General features: G+C 34.5%; 1 protein-coding gene and 1 long non-coding RNA gene across 4 annotated transcripts in view; one reads left to right on the top strand and one right to left on the bottom strand.

Moving 5' to 3' along the window:
- LOC128881198 (uncharacterized) overlaps positions 1-24,864 on the top strand; it is a 68,081-nt gene that overhangs the window by 26,224 nt on the left and 16,993 nt on the right. The gene's annotated exons all lie outside the window — the stretch shown is intronic.
- LOC128881180 (uncharacterized) lies at positions 12,844-16,712 on the bottom strand. The gene is made up of 2 exons (XM_054131971.1): positions 15,558-16,712; positions 12,844-13,970 (listed from the first exon to the last, which is right to left on the bottom strand). Exon 1 carries the CDS (start codon positions 16,580-16,582, stop codon positions 15,710-15,712), a length of 873 nt encoding a protein of 290 aa, XP_053987946.1. The 5' UTR covers positions 16,583-16,712; the 3' UTR covers positions 12,844-13,970; positions 15,558-15,709.

Raw genomic sequence — 24,864 nt, 5'->3', positions numbered from 1 at the left:
TTGACAATTCAGATTTTCACAACTTACCTTGTAATGAAAATGGATAAACATTTTACAACAGTTGCTGCAATTTGTTAATGAATAATCTTCAAGCCTGTGGTTCCCATCATTTGTATAAGCTCTGCATGAAAAGTCTAAATTCAAAACACTTTGGTGGTATGGATCTATATTAAAAACAGTTTTCTGTTAGAATAAAGGTATCTGGCAATTCAGATTTTGACAACTTACCTTGTAATCAAAATTGATCTTCATTTTACTTTACTGGCAGCAATTTGTTAATCTCTAATCCTGTGGGCCTCCTTCATTTCCACAAGCTCTACATGAAAAGCTTAAATTCAAAACACTTTGGTGGTATGGATCTATATTAAAAACAGTTTTCTGTATGAATAAAGGTATCTCACAATTCAGATTTTGACAACTTACCTTGTAATCAAGATCGATTAACACTTTACAACACTGGCTGCAATTTGTTATTAAACCCTACATAAAAAGTCTAAATTGAAAACATTTTGTTGATATAAATATAATTAATAATGCAATAGTGTAAAAATTTTTGACGCTCGGCAGGTTATGAATGATGGCATCTGTTTCGACTCTCGACGCTCGACATGGCCGACGAGCAATGCCGAACCGAATGATTCCAAGAGCCGACGAACGACACTCGGCTTTTGCTTAGCTCCTATTGGCTAAGGGTTGATGACGGAAAAATCATACGAAAAATACCGTTTCTGACAGATTCATGACATGATATTACGATATCTCAGTTGTACGTAGACCGATTTTATTGATTTTGGTTTTATTCGGAAGCTTATATGCGGTTCACATAAGAAAAATGCCTTTAAATTTAGAAAATATTGCAGGCGTGTTGAGATATTCATGAAAGAAGTTTCAGGTTAGGTTGGAATGGACCATCTCTCCTGTATATTTCTATCGATTAATTGTTTTTTTCTTGTTAATTTCGCAACTTACATAAATAGCTATTTTTTTTGTAATCTATGTATTCTAGAGATTTCCTAGAATATGTAGAATGTCATTGTTTATAAAAAATAAGTTAATAAATTACAATTTTACATAGTTTTTTTTGGAAATTGATCGGTGTACGAATACTTTCTACACCCACTGTATATTGTTCATAGACTAATAAGACGCACGTCTACTTATTAATTCGATAACAGCAGAAGAAAGATAGCATTGCTTCATTTTGAATTCAATTTGATTGTTGAACATTTTTAAACGTAGTTATTCTCCTTTAATCTACTCATTTCATTCTCTTCTTTCGATTACGAAGTACAAAAGTACAAAAGTCTGAGTATACTATTTGGAAAACACTGCTCCATAATATTTAAATTTTCAAGGATCACGGTTTGCGTAACACGCTTATCTTTCACACGGTCTGGTAGTTGTTTACCTCTAAACACGCATATGGACGAATTACATATCGTATTATGATCTGACTCCAAACAACCTGCAATATCCTGCCCCAGTAAAAAAGAAACGAAACGTGAGATCGCAATACCAATATTAAAATTCTTGAGAAGTACCTTGGATGGAAATGAGAGTAAAGGCTTCGTCTTCTATTTCTACGCTGTGATTAAAGTTTCCGGATGCTGGTGACAAGTATCAATGATTGTCGATGTTTTTTGAGTTAGATAAATTATAGTTCTTCGGTCGCGTATTAAAGAGGAAGTTTACGGACATGGATTAGCATTTTCTGAATGGGATTCAACTCGAAATGTAGAGGTTGATGGATGCAAAGAAACCTCGGAATGTTAAAAGTCTCTGACTTACAATTTTCATAAAAATTGATTTTAAACATTGAATTAAGAGAAACCACTTCGGTCTACGTTCTAAGTAATTTTGCAATTGACAATGAGTCGACAATATGTATCAAGTCATTGCCTAATTCATAAATATAAAAATGACTTAATAATTATTTATTATTAAAGAACATTAGTTAGTTTATTGTTAGTTTATTTGCGTTGTTAATTTGGATTTTCGATAATTAATATCAGCTTACTGAGTTTTTTATACCAATAATAACTGATTTCATTTACGTTTATTATGTTTATTAATCGTTTACAGAGTGGTCACATTTTTGTGCGATGTTCTCTTGTTATTAAAGATAATATTAACTTGATGCCTTCTTCATAAAATCAATCAGTTTATGTGCAGCAGCTGTATCCAATTTCTATTTCAATTTCGAACAGTACCTACAGTCAGTGTAATAAGTATTCGTACAGGAGCCAATCCAAAATAAAACTTCATATATTTATTTTATTAATAAATTTTGAGGGAAGAAATAATTAACCAACATTTCTACATATTTTTAGAGTAGAATTTGCATAAATCAAAGTTTATTATTTTTACTGTTAACCTCTTATTTCTTTTCTTATCAATTTTATTTTAAATTGGTTGCTGTACGAATACTTCTTACACTGACTGTATGTTTCTCCTTACAAAACTCTGAAAACAGAGTGTGCCTATCATGAACTTTTCTTCCGTTTATTTTTAATTAGAAAATGTTAAACATCTTCTTAAAATTTACTTCAACGACTGTTAAAATGCTAACTGCAATTGAATATATTTACATTCTGATACAAAGTTGCACAACTAAATACCCAAAGACTTCTGAAATTACGTAGTACATTCACTTTTGTCTGCTTTAACAGTAATAAAGCAGTTCAAATAGAAATTATTTCATACTTTTCACTGCATTTTGTCATACTTTTAGGCAATAATATCTAAAGCTGGCGAGTATTCATATAAATTAACCAGAAATTATTTCATTCTTTTTAGTGCAGTTTTAATATTTTTCGAAGTCGGTTATATTTTTGTTTCCAAAAGTTATTCTCTTATACTTACACGCAGTGGAAGCAAAGAGAGAGTGAGACAGTAGTTATGGTCGCAAGGATACGTAGTAATAACTGAAAGCGTTCTTGCGCAACGGAATTAGGTAAACAGATATCTACGCGTAGTACGTACGTTTTGTCCATGACATTCTTTACCGGAGTTGCAGTAGTTGTTCTCACGATTCAATCCCGTTCGTCGCGTGGGCCGTGGCGTTGTGAATGTTACATCGATTTGTAATACTTCTCAATAACCCAAAGATAACGTTGTCGCGCGAAAATAGACACCCAGGCAAGGACGATCGACGCTACTTAGCGTTCGTTCACTTTATTCGAGGCGTTATTCATTGTCCAAGAAGAGATTAAACAGTCCACGACATATTTTGATATTTGATTGGAAGTAGGACTGTGACTCTTCGAATAATTACTAAATGAGAGAAACTTTGGACAAGACGAGCTTTTAACTAGTTAGATAAAGTAGGATTCTATGAGAATTACAGTGGGTGTAGAATGTATTCGTACATCGATCAATTTCCCAAAAAACTTTTGTGTGAAATTGTAGTTTTTTAACTCCTTTTTTTGTAATTAATGACATTCTACATATTCTCGGAAATCTCTAGAATATAGTTCAAACAACAATTACTAGTTTATATAATTTGCGAAATTAACAGGAAAATACGAAAAATTGATAGAAATATAGAAGCAATAAGTATTCGCACGGTTCTTATGACGAACAATTTACAGTAGAATTTGTAACATAAGCACATCAGTTTATTGTTTCGTGGGAATTAGAAAACATTAAATTTCCAGTAAAAAAGCCTTAAAAAAGGCTCTAATAAAGGAATGAAAGAAGATCCCACCCCGAATAACATCGACATTTATGAAAGTTAATTTAATACCTAGAAGAGTTGCAGTAATTATGAAATCAAAAGGAAATCCCACGAAGTATTAATTATTTATAAATTAATGTAAATTTCGTTTTTTTTTTAAACGAAGTTTTAAAATTTAACACTTGTACGAATGCTTATTGCTTCTGTATTTCTATCGATTTATTGTTTTTTCTCGTTGATTTCACACTTATACAAAATAACTAATCTTTTCGTACTATATCTATTCTAGAGATTTCCAAGAATATGTAGAATATCATTGTATATAAAAAAAGAGTTAATAAATTACAATTTCACATAGTTTCTTTTGGAAATTGATAGGTGCACGAATACTTTCTACACCCACTGTAAGTCTGAGAACACTTAAAGATTTATTTAAAATCTCTCTCAACAGCTTCTCCCTTACCACATGGAGCACACATTGAATTTCTCGTTTCAGTGATTTGGATATTTCACTGAGAAACGAAAAATTTGCTGAAATTCTGTTGCGCAGTTATGTATTCATCCAAATAATATCTAAAACGCGTTTATCATGCCATGGGGCCTTCACACGACGATCATTTTTCCATCAAATGTCATTTAAACTTCCATTGTTGTGACAAGAATTATTTACATTTTCTATGATTATCAACCGACTTCGAAAAGGAGGAGGTTACTCAATTCGACATGTTTTTTTTTTTTTTATGTCTGTTTACCGATTACGCCGAGATGACTTGACCAATCGGAATGGAACCTGTTGTATCTTGTAGAGGATGTTCCCCCGGTGATCCTACTGTCAAGACTTTTTGCGATTTGTCATTTTTTACCCGTCTTTTTACTAAAAAACCGTGATTTTTAGGTATGCTTGACGATTACGTCGAGATGGCTTGATGAATCGGAGTGAATCCTCTTGCATCTTGTAGAGCATGTTCCCCCGGTGATTCTGCTGTCAAGACTTTTGCGATTTGTCATTTTTTACCCGTATTTTTATCAAAAAACCGTGATTTTTAGGTATGCTTGCCGATTACGTCGAGATGGCTTGATGAATCGGAGTGAAACCTCTTGCATCTTGTCGAATATTTCTTCCAGTTGGTCGCGTAAAAGAAACATTTTGTGATTTGTCATTTTTTACCCGTTTCTTTTTAAACAGAAACATTTTGTCTTGCTTCTTACTCCGAGACGGATGGACCAATCAGATTGAAACATCTTGCATCTGGAAGAGCATTTGCCATTTGGTCCCATAGCAAAACATTTGTCCTTGTCTTATTTTGTACCACTTTATATCACTTTTTATCGCAAAAAGCGTACTATTTCACGTATGTTTGGCCTGAAACCGATGAAATCGATGAAACCCCTTACATTTTGCTGCCGGAGATGCAAAAATTTATGAATTTCTGTATTGTTTATAACTATTGTTATCGCAAAATTTCTATTATATGATGTAACTCGGTGAGGAAATTACCGAGTGCGATGGACCTTCCGCATTTCATGATACATGAATTCGTGATGTTCCCATTTGCAAAAATTTATGGACACTTTTATTGTTTATAAAACCATTGTTGGTGCGAAATTGCTATGCTCTGGTGCAGCTCGACAAGGAATTTACCAAACGCAATCAATCCTTTCACATGTAGTTGCAGATGTATTCCTGATAATCCCATGTGCAATTATACAGGGTGTCCAAAAAATGTTGGATGTCCTTGAATGGGGTGTTTCGGGGGGTGGGGGGGGGGGGGGGTGATTTGAAACAATTTTTTCTTAACGAAAATGTTGTTCGAGGCTTCGTTAAAGAGATATTGACAGAAACCCCCGACCAATCAGAGCGCGAGTATGCCGGTGGAGCGCCTGCGGTAGCGTAGGCCCCGCAGGCGCTCCTCCGGCATACTCACGCTCTGATTCGTCGGGAGTTTCTGTTTCTGGAATATCTCCTTAACGAAGCCTCGAGCAACATTTTCGCTAAGGAAAAATTGTTTCAAATCGCCCCACCCCCCGGAACCACCCTTTTCAAGGACCTCCAACGTTTTTGGGTCATCCTGTATATTGCTCATAACTGTTGTTATTGCATGAAACTTATTGGTATAGATTGGTATAGATTGCCACTAAAAAGAGTGAAATAAAATAATTTTTTGGAAAAAAATTTAACCGACTTCGAAAAAGGTACAGTGAAAAGTATGAAATAATTTCTAGGTAATGTATATGAATACGCACTAGCTCTAGGTATAATTGTTTAAAAGTATGGGAAACTGCAGTGAAAAGTGTGAAATAATTTCTATTTAAACTGCATTGTTATTCACCATCGTTTGATGAATTTGGTTAAATTATTAAATACATCATATTAAATGCAATGCACTTTTTTCGGAGGCGGCGCAGATCCAAATATTTTTAATTCTGGTTTGGGTTAGCTTTTGGTAGAGGCGTCAATATTGAATGCTGTCAACGTATACATGTTTATTGTCTATATGGAATTAATTGTTAATGTATATAGTATGTACACGGAAATATAGTTTGAGTAGATTTGGGGCTTTTTTGGAGAAGAGGAGCGGCAATATTGATTACTGCTCATGTATAAACTCTCTCCATGGAAATACTGTATGAATAGGTTTGGGATAGTATTTGGTGGGGGCGGCGATATTGAATAGTGTTAATGAATATGATGTCTAAAGTGGATGTAATGATAGCAATAATTAAAGACCATATTTTTTGTTTCTCCGACAGGAAGTTAAACCAAGTTTGGCAATTTTGAATATACTTAATTTTAAATTTTGCGCCGCCTCCGAAAAAGGTGCATTGCATTTAATATGATGTATTTAATAATTTAACCAAATTCATGAAACGACGGTGAATAACAATGCAGTTTAAATAGAAATTATTTCACACTTTTCACTGTACCTTTTTTGAAGTCGGTTAAATTTTTTTTCCAAAAAATTATTTTTATCTTAACCCTTTGGATTCGAGAGGTGACTCTCAGTCACCACTAGGTTTTCTTTAGGTTTAATTTCTTTGGAAATCGAAGTGTCAATAAAATGATTGTCGTTGATGCAAAGATGATCTGATTCGCAAATCTCAAATAAGAGATCTCATTTTCGAAAGCATCTCGAGTTGCTGGTAGATACCAGAAAAAAAGGCCTCGAGTGCAAAGGGTTAATACTTTTTGACATTTTATATACAATAACGAGAAGAATCAATTTATGTAATGAGTATCGTCCTCCTTTTTCGAAGTCGGTTGAAATGAAATACATGGTTTCATTGAAGAATCAAATGTAAGTGAATGCCACAGTTGTATAATTACACCAAACAAAATAATTGCATTATGAAACGAAATAATTCTCAATTACAATATTCAACTTTTTCACGTATAAATTTCTTGTATTTTTTCTTAGAAGAGAGAGCTGTAATTTGTTCCAGTTTCCCAGAATGGTGTTTGAACGTCTAGATTCTAGAATATGGCAAAGCCAAGTAAAGCAGCTCAAGATGACAGCAACTCGAATGAACGTTCTACGCCAATAATCCAATAGTATCAAAATTGAGAAGATTATATTTACAGGATACAGTCTCCAAGCTCTCTTTAAGTTACTGTTAAACCCTACATCCGGAAATGAATCGATATTTTACTAAATCGCCAGAATTGAGAAATGGCTCGTCTTAGATTACTGAAAAATCGCAGAATTGCACATGTACGTATACACAGGGAGAGAATAAACTGACTGTATACAGTGTGGATTGCGTAACACGTATTTGAATTGGGTGCAATGGTCATCAACGACGTCATTAACGGTGAATCCACTGCCAAGGCGCAAACGCGCTTGACCTTCATTCCTAGACGAATTTTGTATAGTGGCACCGAAGCTCGTTCTGTTCGGAACAGGTCTAATGAAGAAAAAATCTAATTAACGAGATACGGCTCTGCTGCGCACATCTCTGATAATTGCGTACCAGCAAACATAACGTCACCTCGTGCTGCGTTATGTAGGAATTTTCCTCTTGAATTCACTATTGAAATGCAAAATCAATGCGAGATCGTCAACGCTGAACTCTTCCAACTTAACAATTTGCGATTTCGTATCAAAATTCGCTTCTAATTAGACGAAAAATAAAATAACACACTTTGAGAATGTGTACTTTGGAGGAACCACCAAATGGCAGAGTACGACGAATATTTAGTATTAAATAAATACTTTCGATAAGGTAGAGTATTATGAAAATATGAAATTTTAATTGGTTTAAATTTTGAATATGCAATTGTCAAGAGGAAGAGTGTAAGCTTATGCAATATATATTAAAAATATGATGTTACTAGATTTAAGCTTGAAGGTACCTTAATACAACGGAGTTTGAAAACTTTATAAAATCATCTAGTTTTCTGAATTTTGTCAAAGTATCAAAGCACGTATGATAAAGCATGTCATATCGTAACTTGAATAGATTTACAGAAAATATAAATTTAAGCATAAAGCGTACTATTTTGAAATAAACTTTTTTAGTGCTTTTAATATCGCAACCACTATAGAAACTCTTTTTTTTATTTAATTTATATTGAATAATTACATTCTGTTAATACAATTGAAAGTTTCTTGGAGTGTCAGCATCCATTAGAGAATAGCAAATTTTACTTTTTACTTTACCTTAAAAATCTACAACAGTGATAAAATTGATAAATGTTTTGATCTTTCTGTTGAAATACACGTTTGATGATTAATACGTCTGGATTAATGATGATCTGGAAAATTCACCGTACTTAGCGATTTTGTCACTGTTATTGATTACACGTAACACAGCGAGAAAGAATTTCTTGTTTCCAATGCAGATTTTAATTGAAAAATCTTTATGCATACCTGACCAGCAGGTTTACGAATGCAAATTGACGATCTCTGTAGTTCATTTATTTTAGCTAACGAAGCGGATGATTTATTTGTGATACCTTAAATGAGATACAATATTTTATATTGCTGATGTCTTCCTGTTTGTATCAATGAAAGTTAATGGTAATTTTTAGGAATGCTCCACCAACATATATCAGACGATTAATTCCGTCTTCATCATTTGATATATTCAGTCTGTATCTTTCCTCTTTTCGAATAGACTTGATATTCCTGTTCTCTGATTTCTTCTCCGCTAGTATGACAATAAATAGAGTGCTCTATACAAAATTCAAAAACATTCATATTTTTCTATATTTAATCTTTCACTAAAAATATTCTTTTTAATTGCTTTCATTCTTGTATCTTATTTTGAAGAGATTTTCCCTCACCCAGCCTACTCTCCCGACTGGCCCCCAAGTGATTATAATTTGTTCAGATCAATGCAACATGGTTCGGAAGACACACATTTCTGTAATTACGATGAAGTTGGAAATTGGGTTGCTGAATGGATAAGCTCGAAAGATAAACCGTTCTTTCGTCGCGGAATTCAACTTTTCCCAGAAAAATGGGGAAAAGTAGTAGCTTTTGAGGGCAAATATTTCGATTGATACTTTTATACACATACATTACGGTGCATAACTATAGCACCGCTACCATTTTCGTGCGCTTTGTAGATTTAATTAATAATTTCTAATTTTTAATAGTATTGTGTGAAAGAGGCTAAAAATATATTATAGCAATGATGAAACGGCGAACACAACATTCATTTAAGACAACTAATAGTAATACTATAGATATTTCATGGGTTTACAACTATACCACCAATGGAATTATAACATAATAACTAGACTGCGGAAGTTTATGCACGATAAATATGTAACATGCATATGCAAAATATGCACGAAAAATTTGAATAAAATGTAGTAAAATAAGTAATATGTTAGTATGTTACAGAATATTCGTTATGTACACATATATAAAATACTCTTCACAATTATTCTGGTATATTATAATTTCCGTGACAATAAATCCCATAAAAAACTTCAGAAAAGTAAAAAAATTACGCCAAGTACATAAAAAAGTGGAGGACTGAAGGAGTTATCATTGAAAAATAGAAGATCCCTATAAAAAAACTACAAGAAAGTAGAAAAAGATGTGAAATCGAAATGAGCTGCCAGATGATTTGCCTAGATTTGCGCGGCCTGGAAGTCAAATGCTTGGCGTGGCCAGCCAAGGCATCCTTAAATCATCAATACCCATACTTTCTCTCTCACAGACTTTTAGGTAATTTTTCAATTTAAAACTCCGACAATATTATGGATACACTTTCATTGTATTGGGTTTTAAAATATTTCTAACGAAATCATTCATCGACGCCAATACCTTTACTCTCGCAAACTTTTAGATAATTTGTCAGTTTAAAACTCTGACAATATGAGTACACTTTCATTATTTTCCGTTTTAAAATAATTCTTATTCATCTACACCTTTACAACACTGGCTGTAATTTGTTATTAAACCCTACATACAAAGTTTAAATTGAAAACATTTTGCTGTTATAAATATAATTGAACGATCAAACGAACTGGTGAAGTCCGATCGCAATTATACGTAGTGCCTTGTTCGAATATAATACAACATGTAGTTCCCACCTCTCCCCGACATTGGTCACAGCGATTTTAGAGAAAAAACAAAAGATGGCATGTGCCGTGCCCACGAAGCACACGCCAACCATCGACGCTCATTCGTTCAGAGCTATCAAAACATTTTTGTTAATAGGGTTGGGAAAGAAAATCAAACCAAAATAGGGTGGGTTGTAATACATATATTCGAACGAGGCACTACATATAATTGCGATCGAACTTCACCAGTTCGTTTGATCGTTCGGCCTCGTTCTCAATATTACAACATGTAGATGTTTAGAGTAAACAATTTTTTGATACAACTCTTGTATTTGGTATAAATTATAACTATTAAATGATATACAATAATTGAACGCAACTAATATTTATAATATTGCCTTACGAATCTAGTATCGCTAATGCAAAACCATTATTTTCCAGTAAGACCGGTCTATTATAAAATTGAGCAAAAACGCGGGAGGTATTAGTTTAGCCTGCCGTATTATTTATCACGTTTAAATCAATCCCTTTTTTCAGTGCATGCGACGTAGAAAAAACATTTACATCAATACCGCTTTTCGCTAGCACAGTCTTGATCTATCTACTGATCGTGTGAGAACCTATTTCTTTATGTGGTTTCACAATAGCTATAAACAATCTATCCGAGCGTCTTAAATTTTTGGTAACAGTCATCCCCATAAAAAACTTCAAAAAAGTAAAAAAATTACGCCAAGTACATGAAAAAGTGGAGGACTTAAAGAGTAATCATAGAAAAATAGAAGATCCCCCTAAAAAAATTCAAGAAAGTAGAAAAAGAAGTGAAATCGAAATGAGCTGGCAGTACATGAAGGTGCTTTCCAGCAAAGTGGAAAGGTGACACTGTATAACACAATGAAAAATTCGGTGCTTTCCAAATATGCGCAGCTAAAATGCTGTGTTGAACAGTGCAGACGTTCAGACCCTAATGACAACTCATGTAAAGTGACTACTCCGCACTTTAGCGGTGAAATGAAGACACTAAATAGTGTATCAACCACAAACTGAGACTGTTTAGACATTTGCCTAGATGTCCGCGGCTTGGAAGTCAAATGCTTGACATGGCCAGGCAAGGTCAAGGTTTTGATGAATAAGAATTATTTTAAAATGTAAAATAATGAAAATGTACTCATATTGTTAGCGTTTTAAACTGACAAATTATCTGAAAGCCTGTGAGAGGAGGGGTATCTGCGTCAATGAATGTCCTTAGAAATATTTTAAAATACAATAAAATGAAAATGTACTCATATTGTCAAAGTTTTAAATTGACAAATTATGTGAAAGTGTGCGAGAGAGAAACTATAGGTATTGATGATCTGAGAATGCTTTGCCTGGCCACGCTAAGCCTTTGACTTCCAGGCCACGGACATCTAGGCAAATGTCTAAACAGTCTCAGTTTGTGGTTAATACATTATTTAGCTTCTTCATTTCACCGCCAAAGTGCGGAGCAGTCACTTTACATGAGTTGTCATTAGGGTCTGAACGTCTGCACTGTTCAACACAGCATTTTAGCTGCGCATAGTTGGAAAGCACCGAATTTTTCATTGTGTTATACAGTGTCACCTTTCCACTTTGCTGGAAAGCACCTTCATGTACTGCCAGCTCATTTCGATTTCACTTCTTTTTCTACTTTCTTGAATTTTTTTAGGAGGATCTTCTATTTTTCTATGATTACTCTTTAAGTCCTCCACTTTTTCATGTACTTGGCGTAATTTTTTTACTTTTTTTAAGTTTTTTATGGGGATCTCACTTCTTTTTACAAAGATAATTTCTACAGTGAATGACTTCAAATAATAGAAAATGGGAGATCAATTTGAATCCTTTAAGGTTTCAAACGTACGCGGAACGCATTGCGGGAAGTCTCATTGCAAGAAAATTAAAGAAAAAATGTAATCACTTTATCAGTAACATTTAAATGCAACAAGACTTTCTCTCATGTGTCGCGCGTACTTTTGAGAATTTAAAGGACTAAGTCTGACCTCTCTTTTTCTATATTATTGTAATACAATAAATTATATGTTACAAATAGTGGATCTCTGTTCGTTTTCTCATTATTTAAATTTCTTGCAACAAAACTTTCTGTCATGTATTGTGTGTACTTTTGAACTTTATTCTAATACAATAAATTATGCGTTACAAATAGTTGATTTCTTTTGTTCATTACTCGCTTCATCTTTAACATTTAAATTTCTTGCAGTAAAACATCCTGCCATGCGTTCTGTATACTTTTGGAAACTTAAGGGACTGAAGCTGGTCTCTTTCCTTTATCTGGCTTCAGACACATTATGTATATTGTAGACTCTATGCTTACTATAATAAAATAAGGTTTGTATGTGTTATTTACAAATAAAATTAATGTCATATGAATAACGCACAATTTATTATATTACAATACCAGATTCAGTCCTTTAAGTTTTCAAAAGCACAAAGAACGCAAGGCAGAAAGTCTTGTTGCTAGAAATTGATATGTTAAACATGAAATGAGAAATAAAGAAAGAGATCCACTATGTGTAACGCACAATTTATTGTATTAGAATAAATTTCACAAGTATGCACAACGCGTGGCAGAAAATCTTGTTGTAACAAATTTAAATGTTAATAAATAAAGTGGGAAAATGTACAAAGAGATCTACTATTGGTAACGCACAATTTATTGTATTATAATTCCAGTTTCAGTCCTTTAAGTTTTCAAAAGTACGCACAATGCATGTCAGAATGTCTTGTTGCAAGAAACCAAATGTCACAAATCCAAACTGATGGTTATAGGTTAGAAATGAACGAGCGGCACGAGTGACAGCCATATTAGAATTCCGACCGACGAGCCTTCCCGACTGATTCCGAGAGTCGACAAATCGACGAATGGCCTTAGCTCCTATTGGCTAAGTGTTGACGAAAAGAATAAGAATAAGAATCAGAATCAGAAGAAAAATCTACAATTTCTGACCGATTCATGACATGATATTACGATATCTCAGTTGTACATAGAGCGATTTTATTGATTTTGGTTTGATTAGAAAGCTTATATGCGATTTACATTAGAAAAATGCCTTTAGATTTAGAAAATACAGCAGGCGTGACGAGATATTAATGACAGAAGTTTTGGGTTAGGTTGGAATCGCGTTTTCTCGAGTAAAAGATACGCGGTAGCGCCAGCGCCAGGCATATATGGGGAGGCTATTTTTTCATGTACTTGGCGTCGAGACGCTACCGCGTCTCTAGATATAATATTCAATCACCGATGCCACACACAGTCTTTTATCATTAGAGAATCTTGGTAAATATAATAATGGCTGGCAACGATTCCGACCTGATGTTATCATCACATCTGGTATTCTTATTTCTAATCCTGCTTCCGTATTTCTAACATTTCTTACTTTAATACTGGCTAGCGTCTGGACCCTATGGGCGGTACATAAGGCTATTAAAGTCACCGTTTTATACGTTAAATCTTGTAAACTTAAACCCGACAAGGGATCTAATGTTCTTAAGTAATTTAAAACAACGGATACATCCCAGGTAAAGTTATAGTTTGGTCTTGGTGGCACTATTTTTTCAATACCTTTAAAAAACCGTCTTATTACTAAATCTTCACCACATTTATGGTTATAAATATGTGGCTGCCGACAAGGATGCCAATAAAATCTCCATTGAGGCGTGAGGGACTTTCATGATCTCGAACGCCTTGATGATACTATTCCTGCTATTCAAGACAGGTGATGATATCTTGGGTGACAGCCTGCCCTGCATGACAATAAATTTTTATTGGGTTCGAATATCACTACTTCTGATACTAGTAATTCTAACAGTAACAGATACCAAGATTGGTTAGGCCAGTTCGGTACTACTATTATCCCCCGTGCTTTATCATTTTTATCTTTGTTAGAACCTTCAGAATTAAACTGAATGGTGGGAAGGCGTAAAAATTTAAATTCGTCAATTTAACCGTAAACGCATCAATTTTCTCTACCTTATCATCCAGCAACCAAGAGAAGAATCTACTGCACTTATTATTAAATTTTGATGCAAATAAGTCTACTTCCGGAATTCCAAATTTGTTTATAATCTTATTAAATGCATAACTAGCCAATTCCCATTCAGTATCATTACTTTCGATTCTCGACAGTTTATCCGCCACCACATTATCAACAGACGATATATATGAAGCAAATAAGAAATTTTTCTTTTCCTCAGCCCATTTCCAAATCTCTTTTGCCAACTTATTATATTTGTACAACCTCGTACCACCCATTTTATTTATGTAGGCAATAGCTGTAGTATTGTCTATTCTTAGTAATATTTGACAATTATTTAACTCCCCGGCCAAACCTAACAGTGCTAACTTAACTGCTAAAAGTTCTCTGAAATTAATCGATAGTAGTTTCTTTCTATCATTCCAGAACCCATAAATTTTATTAACTCCATCAGTTGCACCCCAACCACTGTCAGATGCGTCTGTAAAAATTTCAACCCCAAAGTCATTGGTTTTTATAGGATTCACAGCCGTATTCAAATGACTTTCCCACCATTTCAAGTCCGGTAATATAGTCTTTGGGGCCCTCCATAGTCATTATTATTATTTACTAGCACTCTAAATTTTTCCTTTTAAGGAGCCAATAAGTCGCGCCAATTCCCGAATTGTACAAATTTCAAATCTACAAAAATGCTGAACCAGTCCCTTTAACTTTTCTCTTTTTTCCTGTGTAATTTCAGCGAAGTATTTATCCGAGTCTATTACAAATCCTAACTATTTACATCGCAATGACGGAATTAAATTACTTTTGGTATAATTTATAAGAAGACCTAACTCTTTTAACAACTTCTTTGTCTCCTTCACATTAATCTGACAATTTTATATGGATCCGCAATACACAGAATATCGTCTAGATATAGAACAGAGAAAAACCCTTTTGATCTTAATAATTTTATCACTGGTTTCATATGTTTTGTAAATATAAAGGGACACGTAGACAAACCATTTGGTAGACACGTAAACTGGTATAATTCGCCATCAAACTCAAATCTCAAGTATTTTCTACTACTTTTTCTTACCGGAACTAAAAAGTATGTATTCTGTAAATCTATGTTACTCATAAAATAACCAGGAAAAACCAAATTAGTGACAGTTTTTATACTTTCCATCTTAAAATGATTACTTTTAATAAATTCATTCAACCTTTTCAGATTCAATATAAATCTATATGATTCATTTGCCTTAGGTTTTAAAAAATAACTTGATATGAACTGATTTTTAACTGGTTGACATTTCTCCATAACTCTCTTTTTCTTTAATAATTCAACTGCTCGTTCATACTTCCTCATTTCACTTACCGAATCAATGCTTACTTTAGGCTTATTCACTTGTATCCCCGTTCTCTCAAATTTCAATTTGTACCCTTTGATACAGTCCAAGACAACCTTATCGTCGGTGATTTTTTCCCAATTATTATAAAATTTCTTTAATCTCCCTGCAATATCTACATTTATATCCTCCCTTCTTGATCTCTTCGGTTCTGCACTGCTGTGTCTCTTGGTATGTACCGATTCTGATTCTTTACCCTCGAGTTGTAAGGAAATTGCTTGTTCTTGAAGAACAGTCGTGGCCTTGAATTTGCCGGATGATTTCCTTGACCCATTCGCAAAAACGCCGGCTTCGTCGTTTGTGGGCCGCTCCAGTTTAAATTATTCACTGGCCTCAATGGTCTAGATGGTCCAGCCTGTTTCATATCCTGCCCAATCTTCTCCAACGCTTTCGCTTCTTTTATCCTTTCCTTTAAATTACTCCCAAACACATATTCATCTGTTTGGGTATTAGTCAGAATCGCCTTCTTATGCCTATCAACGCCTGGTAAAATGAAAGCCTTTCTAGCCTCCGTCTGATCGAAGACTAGCTGTTTTATCAATTTTGCGGCATCATTAATTTTTTTCACAAAATCAATTTTGTCTACACCATCTTTTTCATCTATTACGCTATTGAACATGGCACCTAATATTGCCAAAGTAGACGTTGCCAATTTTTGCCTTTGCATGAAATGTGAATCGCGTTTAACCGAAGATTGCATTAGAAATGCAGCAATTTCTGCATTTAGCTTGGGTGGTTGTAAGTTTCCCGGTGCCGGATATTTGGCTATTAATCTTTCTTTTTCCACGTCCTTTAACCCTTTGAAAAACCAATGAGACCATCTTTTACTAATGGAATTATGCAGTTTTACCTGCTTTGTACAATCTACTGTAGGGTCTGCTCCTAGAGCAGCCAAGCAATCCTCATCCAACTCATCTTCCAAGGTATCCGCCTCTTCCACATTCGGCTTATCAATCACGTTTTCTTTATCACTTCCATTATTAATTTCCTCCATAACTGTATCACTTTGAATCGAGCTTTCCGATTCTATGCTACCTGTAACCAAGAGACAGCGCCATGCGTTTAAAACTTACGCATGTGTTGTGCGCGTAAAACAAAAAACTGTCATGCCGCTCGTGCATGCGCTATGTTTTTGTTCGGATATTTTCGTCCATATTTTCATAAATCGAAAAAGAAAAAGAAAACCCGTCATCTCGTTCGTGCATGCGCTACGTTTTCATTTGAAAGTTTTTCATCTAATATAATTCGAATGTTGCACCGCTCGTGTACGCGCCATCGAATGACCGATCATTGTCCTGTCGCTCGTACAGGCGCTTGATGGATATTTTAATTTTACACTCACCATCATCAGACATGCTTCCTTCCTTTAATTTCTTCATTTCAGCCTTCAACAACTCCATCTGCTTATGCAGAGTTTCCACATTTACTTCTGCTCTATGTTTTCCCATGGCACAATATTACACTTTTACGTTCGCGAAGTGACCTCTGTCGCACAGCGAGAAAGAATTAGCGTCGATGGTTGCCGTGTGCTTCGTGGGCACGGGCTGTGACGCACGGCACATCCCATCTTTTGTTTTTTCTCTAAAATCGCTGTGACCAATGTCGGGAAGAGGGGGGAACTACATGTTGTAATATTGAGAACGAGGGCGAAATATAATTAATAATGCAATAGTGTAAAAACTTTTGACACTTGGCAGCTTATGAATGATGACATCTGTTTCGACTCTCGACGCTCGATGGTTGACGAGCAATGCCGAACCGAATGATTCCGAGAGCCGACGAACGACACTCGTCTTTTGCTTAGCTCCTATTGGCTAAGGGTTGACGACGGGGAAATCATACGAAAAATACCGTTTCTGACAGATTTATGACATGATATTACGATATCTCAGTTGTACGTGGACCGATTTTATTGATTTTGGTTTTATTCGGAAGCTTATATGCGGTTCACATGAGAAAAATGCATTTAAATTTAGAAAATATTGCAGGCGTGTTGAGATATTCATGGAAGAAGTTTCAGGTTAGGTTTGAATGGACCATCTCTCTTGTAAAAGATACGTGGTAACTCCAACGCCAGATAATTTTTCATGTACTTGGCGCCAAGACGCTACCGCGTCTCTAGATTATGAGCATTTTTTCCAAATTTAATGGTGTTAGTTGGTGGCGTTTGTCTGTTACAATTAATTTATACGCGGAGAACGATCGCTCTACGCCACATGAAGTAATCGGTGCGTATTTAAATTTAAAACAACATTGTTCCGGCACACTTATTGGTCCTTAAACGCCCTCGTTATTTAAAATATTAGAAATTTTCGATAATGTAGAAAATCCTACATTCTTTTCTAAAGTTCTTTTACATTTTTTTCTAATCTTTTCACCGCAATCACCAGGAATACTTTTTAGATGTATTATACTATTCATATGTTCCTCTGTTTCACATGAATTACCAGTTTATTCGATTTTCCTTTTATGTGTGCCGGTATTTATGTGTTGGTCTAAATGCGATTTTGTTTCACACTTCACATTTTTATTGGAAATTTTACAATGAATGCTTCTGTCATCGTTATCATTATTGTCGTAGTCATTAATAACAAAATTGGAATCGTTTTTTATCCAACTTAGCATTAATACTTTTCTACTTTTTCTAACTTTCGGCATTTTTAGAGAATTAAGAGACACTTAAATATGTTCATTTCTTCACAGAGATCACATTGACTGCGATAATTGAACTGAAGTATTCAAATTCGAAATACAAACTGTCACACCTAACGATCGATTAGCAACACAAGGTTCCAGAAATATGGTTCCATATGGCCTGTATTTGTGTAAACACTACACAATTATGATACGGAAGTATGGTGATAAACGAAACGAAACGATATATATGCAATATATCATTGCATATGTTTTTAAACATAAATATACAAAATATGCAGAATAAAAAATGTATTTTTATAGCATTCTAATTTCAAAACAAATTTCTGTCTAGGTCCCATACTTTTAACTATTTTCTATAAAAATATGCATTTGCATAAACTTCCGCAGTCTAATAATAACAATATTAAATTGTAATGTAATGATTAAATAATAATTCAAATGAATAAAAGGGAATGATTTAATAATGAGTAGGACCTCCTTTCTTCTCGATTAACTCAAAAATGCGACTTGCCATACTCCCAACTAGTTTTTTCAACATTTCATCGTTAATTTCATTCCAGGATTTTAGTACAGCTTCTTTTAACTGCGAAATATTCGAAAATTGTTGGTTGTGTCCATAAATACGCCTTACCATCGTACCTCATAAATTTTCCATCGGATTTTGATCCGGGGAGTATGCTGGCCACTTTAATAAATTTATATTAAGTGTTTGAAACCACCTTAGTGTTGCTCGACTTTTGAGTATTGGGGCATTATCTTGTTGATACGTCCAAGTAATGTGGTTCTTCGAATGAATAAACGGCAACAAATTGTTCTCCAATATTTCAATATAGTCTAAACTATTCATTCTGGATGAAGGAAACGCTAATTCCAGCTTGCCACTCGAGCAAAACGCAGCCCATACCATTAACGTTCCCCCTCCAAAATTGGTTTTAGACAAATATTTTGGATCTTTTCGTAGGTCTCTCCGATAACAATTGAACCCATCTGGGCCATCGAGATTAAACTTTTTCTCATCGGAAAATATTACCTAACGAAGAACGTTAAATGGAAGAAAACACGGTTAAACTTTACTTTGGGGGACCTACAATTTTCAAGTTTTTTTTACATAAGCCTGTAGATTTTAGCGAGTGGCATCCAAAAATGTTAGTTTTCATGCGAGGAATCCACTGGTTTAGAAGTTATAAGCAGTTAAAGGTAAACCTTTTTACCGTATTTGTCAGGTAATTCAAAAGTTGAATTCGTACTCTAGGGCTTCGCCCCTCTCCCTGCACCCCCTCCCGAGAAAATAGGTCCTAAACCAACTCTGTTAATTCGAAATATGGCAGTTTTCAAAAATAGGCATAACAATATAAAAGTAGTACATAATGTAGTCCGCCACTTGAGAATCTGTTTTACCGACAAGGTACAAGACAATATGGCGCCGAAAGTGTCAGTCAAATACGGTAAAATGCCACTTTTAACTGCTCATAACTTCTGAACTAGTGGATTTCTCGCCTTAAAACTAGCATTTCCGGATTTTTCTCGACAAAATCTACAGGATTATGTAAAAGAAACTTAAAAATTTTAGGTCTGCCAAAGTAAAGTGCAGCCGAAAACAATGTCACCTCTTAATTTGTCGATTAACATTAAACTTACATGATCCCAGTTTGTATTCATGTTTCCGCGGGCGTATTTCATTCTTGCTATTTTGTAGCGTTTAGAAAGAACGGGTGCTGAAATTAGTTTTTGTCTGGCAATGTTTGGATTCCTTCTAAAGACGCGTTGAATGGTCCAACGCGACACTTCGAGTTTAGATTCCGTTGCAATTTCCCGACAGCTTTTCAAACTATTGCTCCCAATTTTAATAATCTGCCTCTCAGCACGTGGGGACAGTTTCTTCTTAGGTCCTCCTTTTTCATTTTGGCCATATTTCGACGGATTACGTAAAAAATTTGATATTACTTTAGGACCTAATTCCCAGTTCTAGTTTGTTGTAAGCTAAAATTTCATCTTGCTCTTTCTCAATAAGATACTTATTACGCGTGCATTGTATTAATTAATAAATACAACTCTGAATTAGATGAAAATTTGGTGACAAACACGGTTGAAGTGTGATGACAATGAAGGTGGTGCTATAGTTTTGCACCGATTCTATAATGTTTTTCGACTTTATATCGATATATGCTTAGACTACTTCTGTTGATATTATTCAGGTTAGGAGTTGTTTGAAAAGATTACTTGATAATATGAAGATTACTTTATAATTAATTGCCGTGTGTGATCTTCTCCTTAAGACCGAAAAAAAGACTGATAAAAACAAAAAAATAAAACCTTGAACAAAAACGAAACTTAATATAGTAACTTAAAAACTAGTAACACAAAAACGAGTCTTACAGTGGCGCTTAATTTAAAAAGTAAATAACTATAGTGATCATTGTCACATCTACAACAACTTCAGTATATTTCCTCTGAAATTAATTATTTACGTCGCTTTTTCATATTATCCAACTACTTTCTTCGAATTTTTCTTTTAAGTTTAAAAAATCGTAATAATATCAGTGGTGCTACAGTTATGCATCGCAGTGTATAATACTTTACTATTGAAATAAATGCTCAAAAAACACGAAAAACCAGCGGCTTTCGATGCAACCTCCTAATATGTAAATATATTTAAAAGTTTTACTACCGCCATTTATTGATGAAATCCGCAATTTACTTAGTCGCCAATCTGATATCTTCTCAACCGCATCACAACTCGACACATTGACAAAGCGAATCGTCGATCCTGTATAGTCGAGCGATCGAAAACGACTGACGTGGAAGACAAAGATTCGCAATACGGTATTCGATTAATGTGAAAATCGCTCTCACGACGATTCGTTTCCCAGACGAGCTACCAGATCGTATCTCAGGGATTCTCGAATCGATCTTACACGAGAAAAAAGGAGACTGCTCTCAGATGTCATACGTTGCGAAGAATACACGGGCTATGATGGCTCTTAACCATAAAACTGTTCGGAACGTCAAGATCGGTCTCGAAGGCCGTATCACTTTCATCATTTCCTGTTGTAAATGGGAATTTCGCGTTTAGGATTCTCTTCGTTTTATCTATTTTAAACGAATGAAAAGTTTGTATTTTTCAAATCAATTTCTGTTTTAATCAAATACGTAACGTCTCATCAAAAGCAGAATGGGTTATTAGCAACACAGGTCTAGGTTTTTAGTCTATTATTGTACAGTGGATTTGTTTTTGCTAATGAAGCAAATTCTAAATTTTGTATTGACTCGTTGTCTTTTAGGTACTCCGGAGAGTCTTCTAAGTTCTGCTGTCTTTTAGCCATGTATTATGATATGTTCCATTGTTCGTTCAGTTTTACATTCAGTACTATCTTTAAATGATTTTCATTCGGCAAATTTCAAAGTTATGGTATTTTAAAAAAATAGATAAATAAAGGTAACGAATAAGACTATATTCTCCAACTTTTTTAGATTTTTAAAACTACACTCGGTGACTAGAAATGTCTGTTCGGTCAAGACTTCTATAATACAGCTGCCTCGAGAAAGACCTCTTAAGAACAATTATTACACTGAAGTTCACTTTAGATGTTGTACATAATCATTGTTTCCTGAAGAGAGTCTACGTAAGCCAACATATAAAAATCTGGATTCTATAAATTTACCTAATCATTTATTTTGAACAGAATAAACTACATCCGTCTATAATTTATAAAATATCTGAGACAAAATTTACATATTTTCACTAATTGTAATAAATGTACACGTATGCCTATCTATGTATTATAAAACTACTCAAAACCAGATTGTGAATGGCAATGCTTAAAATGTCTATTGTGTATTCTTTACAGATAATTAGGCTCATCTAGCTATCTTTTAGGCGAAATACAAGGTCGTTATTGAGAGAACGTCATTTATTTTAATTAGCGTAATTGCAATTAACGACTACCTGTAGAAAACGAGAGATTAGTAACCCAACAATTATTGCGACAAAAATTGTCTACGGTATTGCACAACTTTCACCGTTAGTACAACGCTGTTGCGGAGGTAACCTAATTAGGAGGCCTAAAGATATTTAATGGTTCTCCGCTGGCCATTAGTGTTCCTTTCTTAAATGTACCTAAGTGACGATAAGTGTGAAAGTGTGCAGAACACACGTCTTGCGTTACCATCGCACGCAGTCCCTCGCAAATAATTACGTAACATCGGTAACGTGTTTATAGCATTGCGAGTGCAACTTCCGCTAAACATACCACATTATACTCGCAAATTAATTTCATCAAAGAGGGAAACCTGGGTTTCGTATCAATTTTTATTTTCGTTTCGACTTCTTTTTTAAACGATCTTTTCATCAATTTTTTAAAGAGATGAAAGTTTAGAATATAAGTGAGAAAATAATTACTTTTTAACGAATGAAAAATAAAAGGTGCAAAGGCTTGATCAAACAAAAGCATTTTCATCATTATTACCACCTTTTAGTTGTACAGATAACTCAAAAGAAGAGTCTACCTGTAAATAAATATTTCCTTATGCGAGATTGAGATTTTGTCCTGTATTAATGTTATTCATAGGCTACTCTCGTAAAAGTAATTTAACAACTTAAAATGTATTACTCGAATAGATAAGAGGTATTGCCAATGATTAGAGTTTGTTAATGTTTGTATCTGGACAAACAACTTTTCATATATTTCCTGTAGAATAAAAAAAAAAAAAAAAAAGAAATTAGAATAGTTAAAAATTTGATAATAAAAACAAAATATAATCATTCAATTGAATAAACATACAATAAATTACTACATGCTTTTACTTATCACTAGACTGCGGATCCTTATGCATTTATAGGGAATTTGAATGTGCAAGAACCTTCAAAATACAAACAATATGCAAGAATATAAAAAAGATTGAAAGTAAAGTTCATGTTATAATATTTGCAGAATACAATAAATTCCTATTTAGGTTCAATTTTTGTAGGCATGTTCGCGAAGATTTTATTTTACCTAAAGATCCGCAGTCTACTTATCACCCGTTGTTCAAATACAATTTTGCCCAATTCTAGATCAAAGTTAATTTTATTACACATCTCGAACATTAGAGGTTTACATCCACTACGATTTGAATAGGATGGCATTAAAACCTGCAGATGCTGACATTCCATTTGTTTGAATTTTGCAATCTCCCATAGCATTCCGTGCTATTGTTCATCGACTGCAGTGTCACACACGTTGCATCATGCATTCGCGTACGCATATGCAAACGTCTGCATAAATAATAATCGTTGTGCTCGATTTTCACGGCAATTGCGTTGTGAATTTAGAATTCTGACAATGAGTTGCACAACCATATGTACCAAACATTCGCTATACTGAACGCGATCCACATTACAGAACAGAAACGTTTCTACGTTTCTCATAAAGAAGGATTTAAACGAAACAGCTGCGAGAAGTTTATATCTGGGTAAATAAAATACATTTCATTTGTACAATACTCAAAGCACAAGGACATAGAATCGCGTACTTTAAGAGCCCCTATAAAAATGTATTGCCCAGAAACGAATAAGAAAGAATGTAAGAATTTAACGTTGTAACGGGCAAACTCTTGTCTTTTTATAGATTCATGTTTACTTTGCAAAGATTATATATCGGCAAATAATTTATCGAAAGGAATCTTTTGTAATGTATGACGTGTTCTCTAACCAAGATACTGGCATCTAGGAACATCTAGGAGTTTACTGAAATTTGTAAATATATCAGACTAAAAGAATGCCAACAGAAACGAATTACATTGCGTTTGAATTTAGGCCAATCAATAGAGCATTTTTGTGTGACAAAATTAGTAACAGTAAAATGAAGATAGCAAACGTACTTTTATTGTTTATAAAGTTTTAAAGCCGAAATTGCAAAATCAGGCCTTGGAGTCGCATCCGCCAAAGTGTAACGAATATATTAAAACCAGAATTATTAGAAAATATTGCTTCTTTGCTTCAATATCCTGGAAAAAAATCATGCTAGCCTAATCGCCCTGTCCTCGTCTCTCCTGCAACTGTTATATCGCCCTCTCTGCCCTTATCCCGGAGTTTCCTACTTTTTCCGCAACTGTCGCTGAAGTCAACTCGGAGTTCTGTTCTGACTCCTGCGCACCCTTAAGGCGTTGAATAGGCGGATAAATTCTTCTGAATAATCCAGTGCCTCGGTAACTCGAGCGGTTCACCATCGTTAAAGACTAAAGACACGTCGAAAGCAACTCGAAGATGGTTTTTCGTGATGATCCCGATATACTTCGTTGAACCCAAAATTATATAGCAAAGAGCAGCAGAGTTTATTTCCTTTATTGGTTAATCTTCTTACGGAAATGAAAATTTTCCCAGACACGTATTACTTCTGACAGTTCTCTGTCTCGCGACGATGGAACGCTGTTTCTGATGATACCTTTAACGACATTTTAACGACCGTTTAAAGGGAAACAGGATGAAGATTGTTGCAATACGGCAGTCTTCGTTTTGCTCCGTGAGACAACCGCGTTTCCGTCTTTTTCCTCAAGATTGATGGATTATACGTTGTTCCGCGCACTTACATAATTCCTACCAGTGCCTTGAACTTGACCTTAAACGAAATACTTGAGGAG

Source organism: Hylaeus volcanicus, chromosome 1 (assembly GCF_026283585.1).
Source record: "Hylaeus volcanicus isolate JK05 chromosome 1, UHH_iyHylVolc1.0_haploid, whole genome shotgun sequence".
Lineage (NCBI taxonomy): Eukaryota > Metazoa > Arthropoda > Insecta > Hymenoptera > Colletidae > Hylaeus > Hylaeus volcanicus.
Note: the sequence above shows the minus strand (reverse complement) of the source record. Positions and strands in the feature narration are given on the sequence as shown.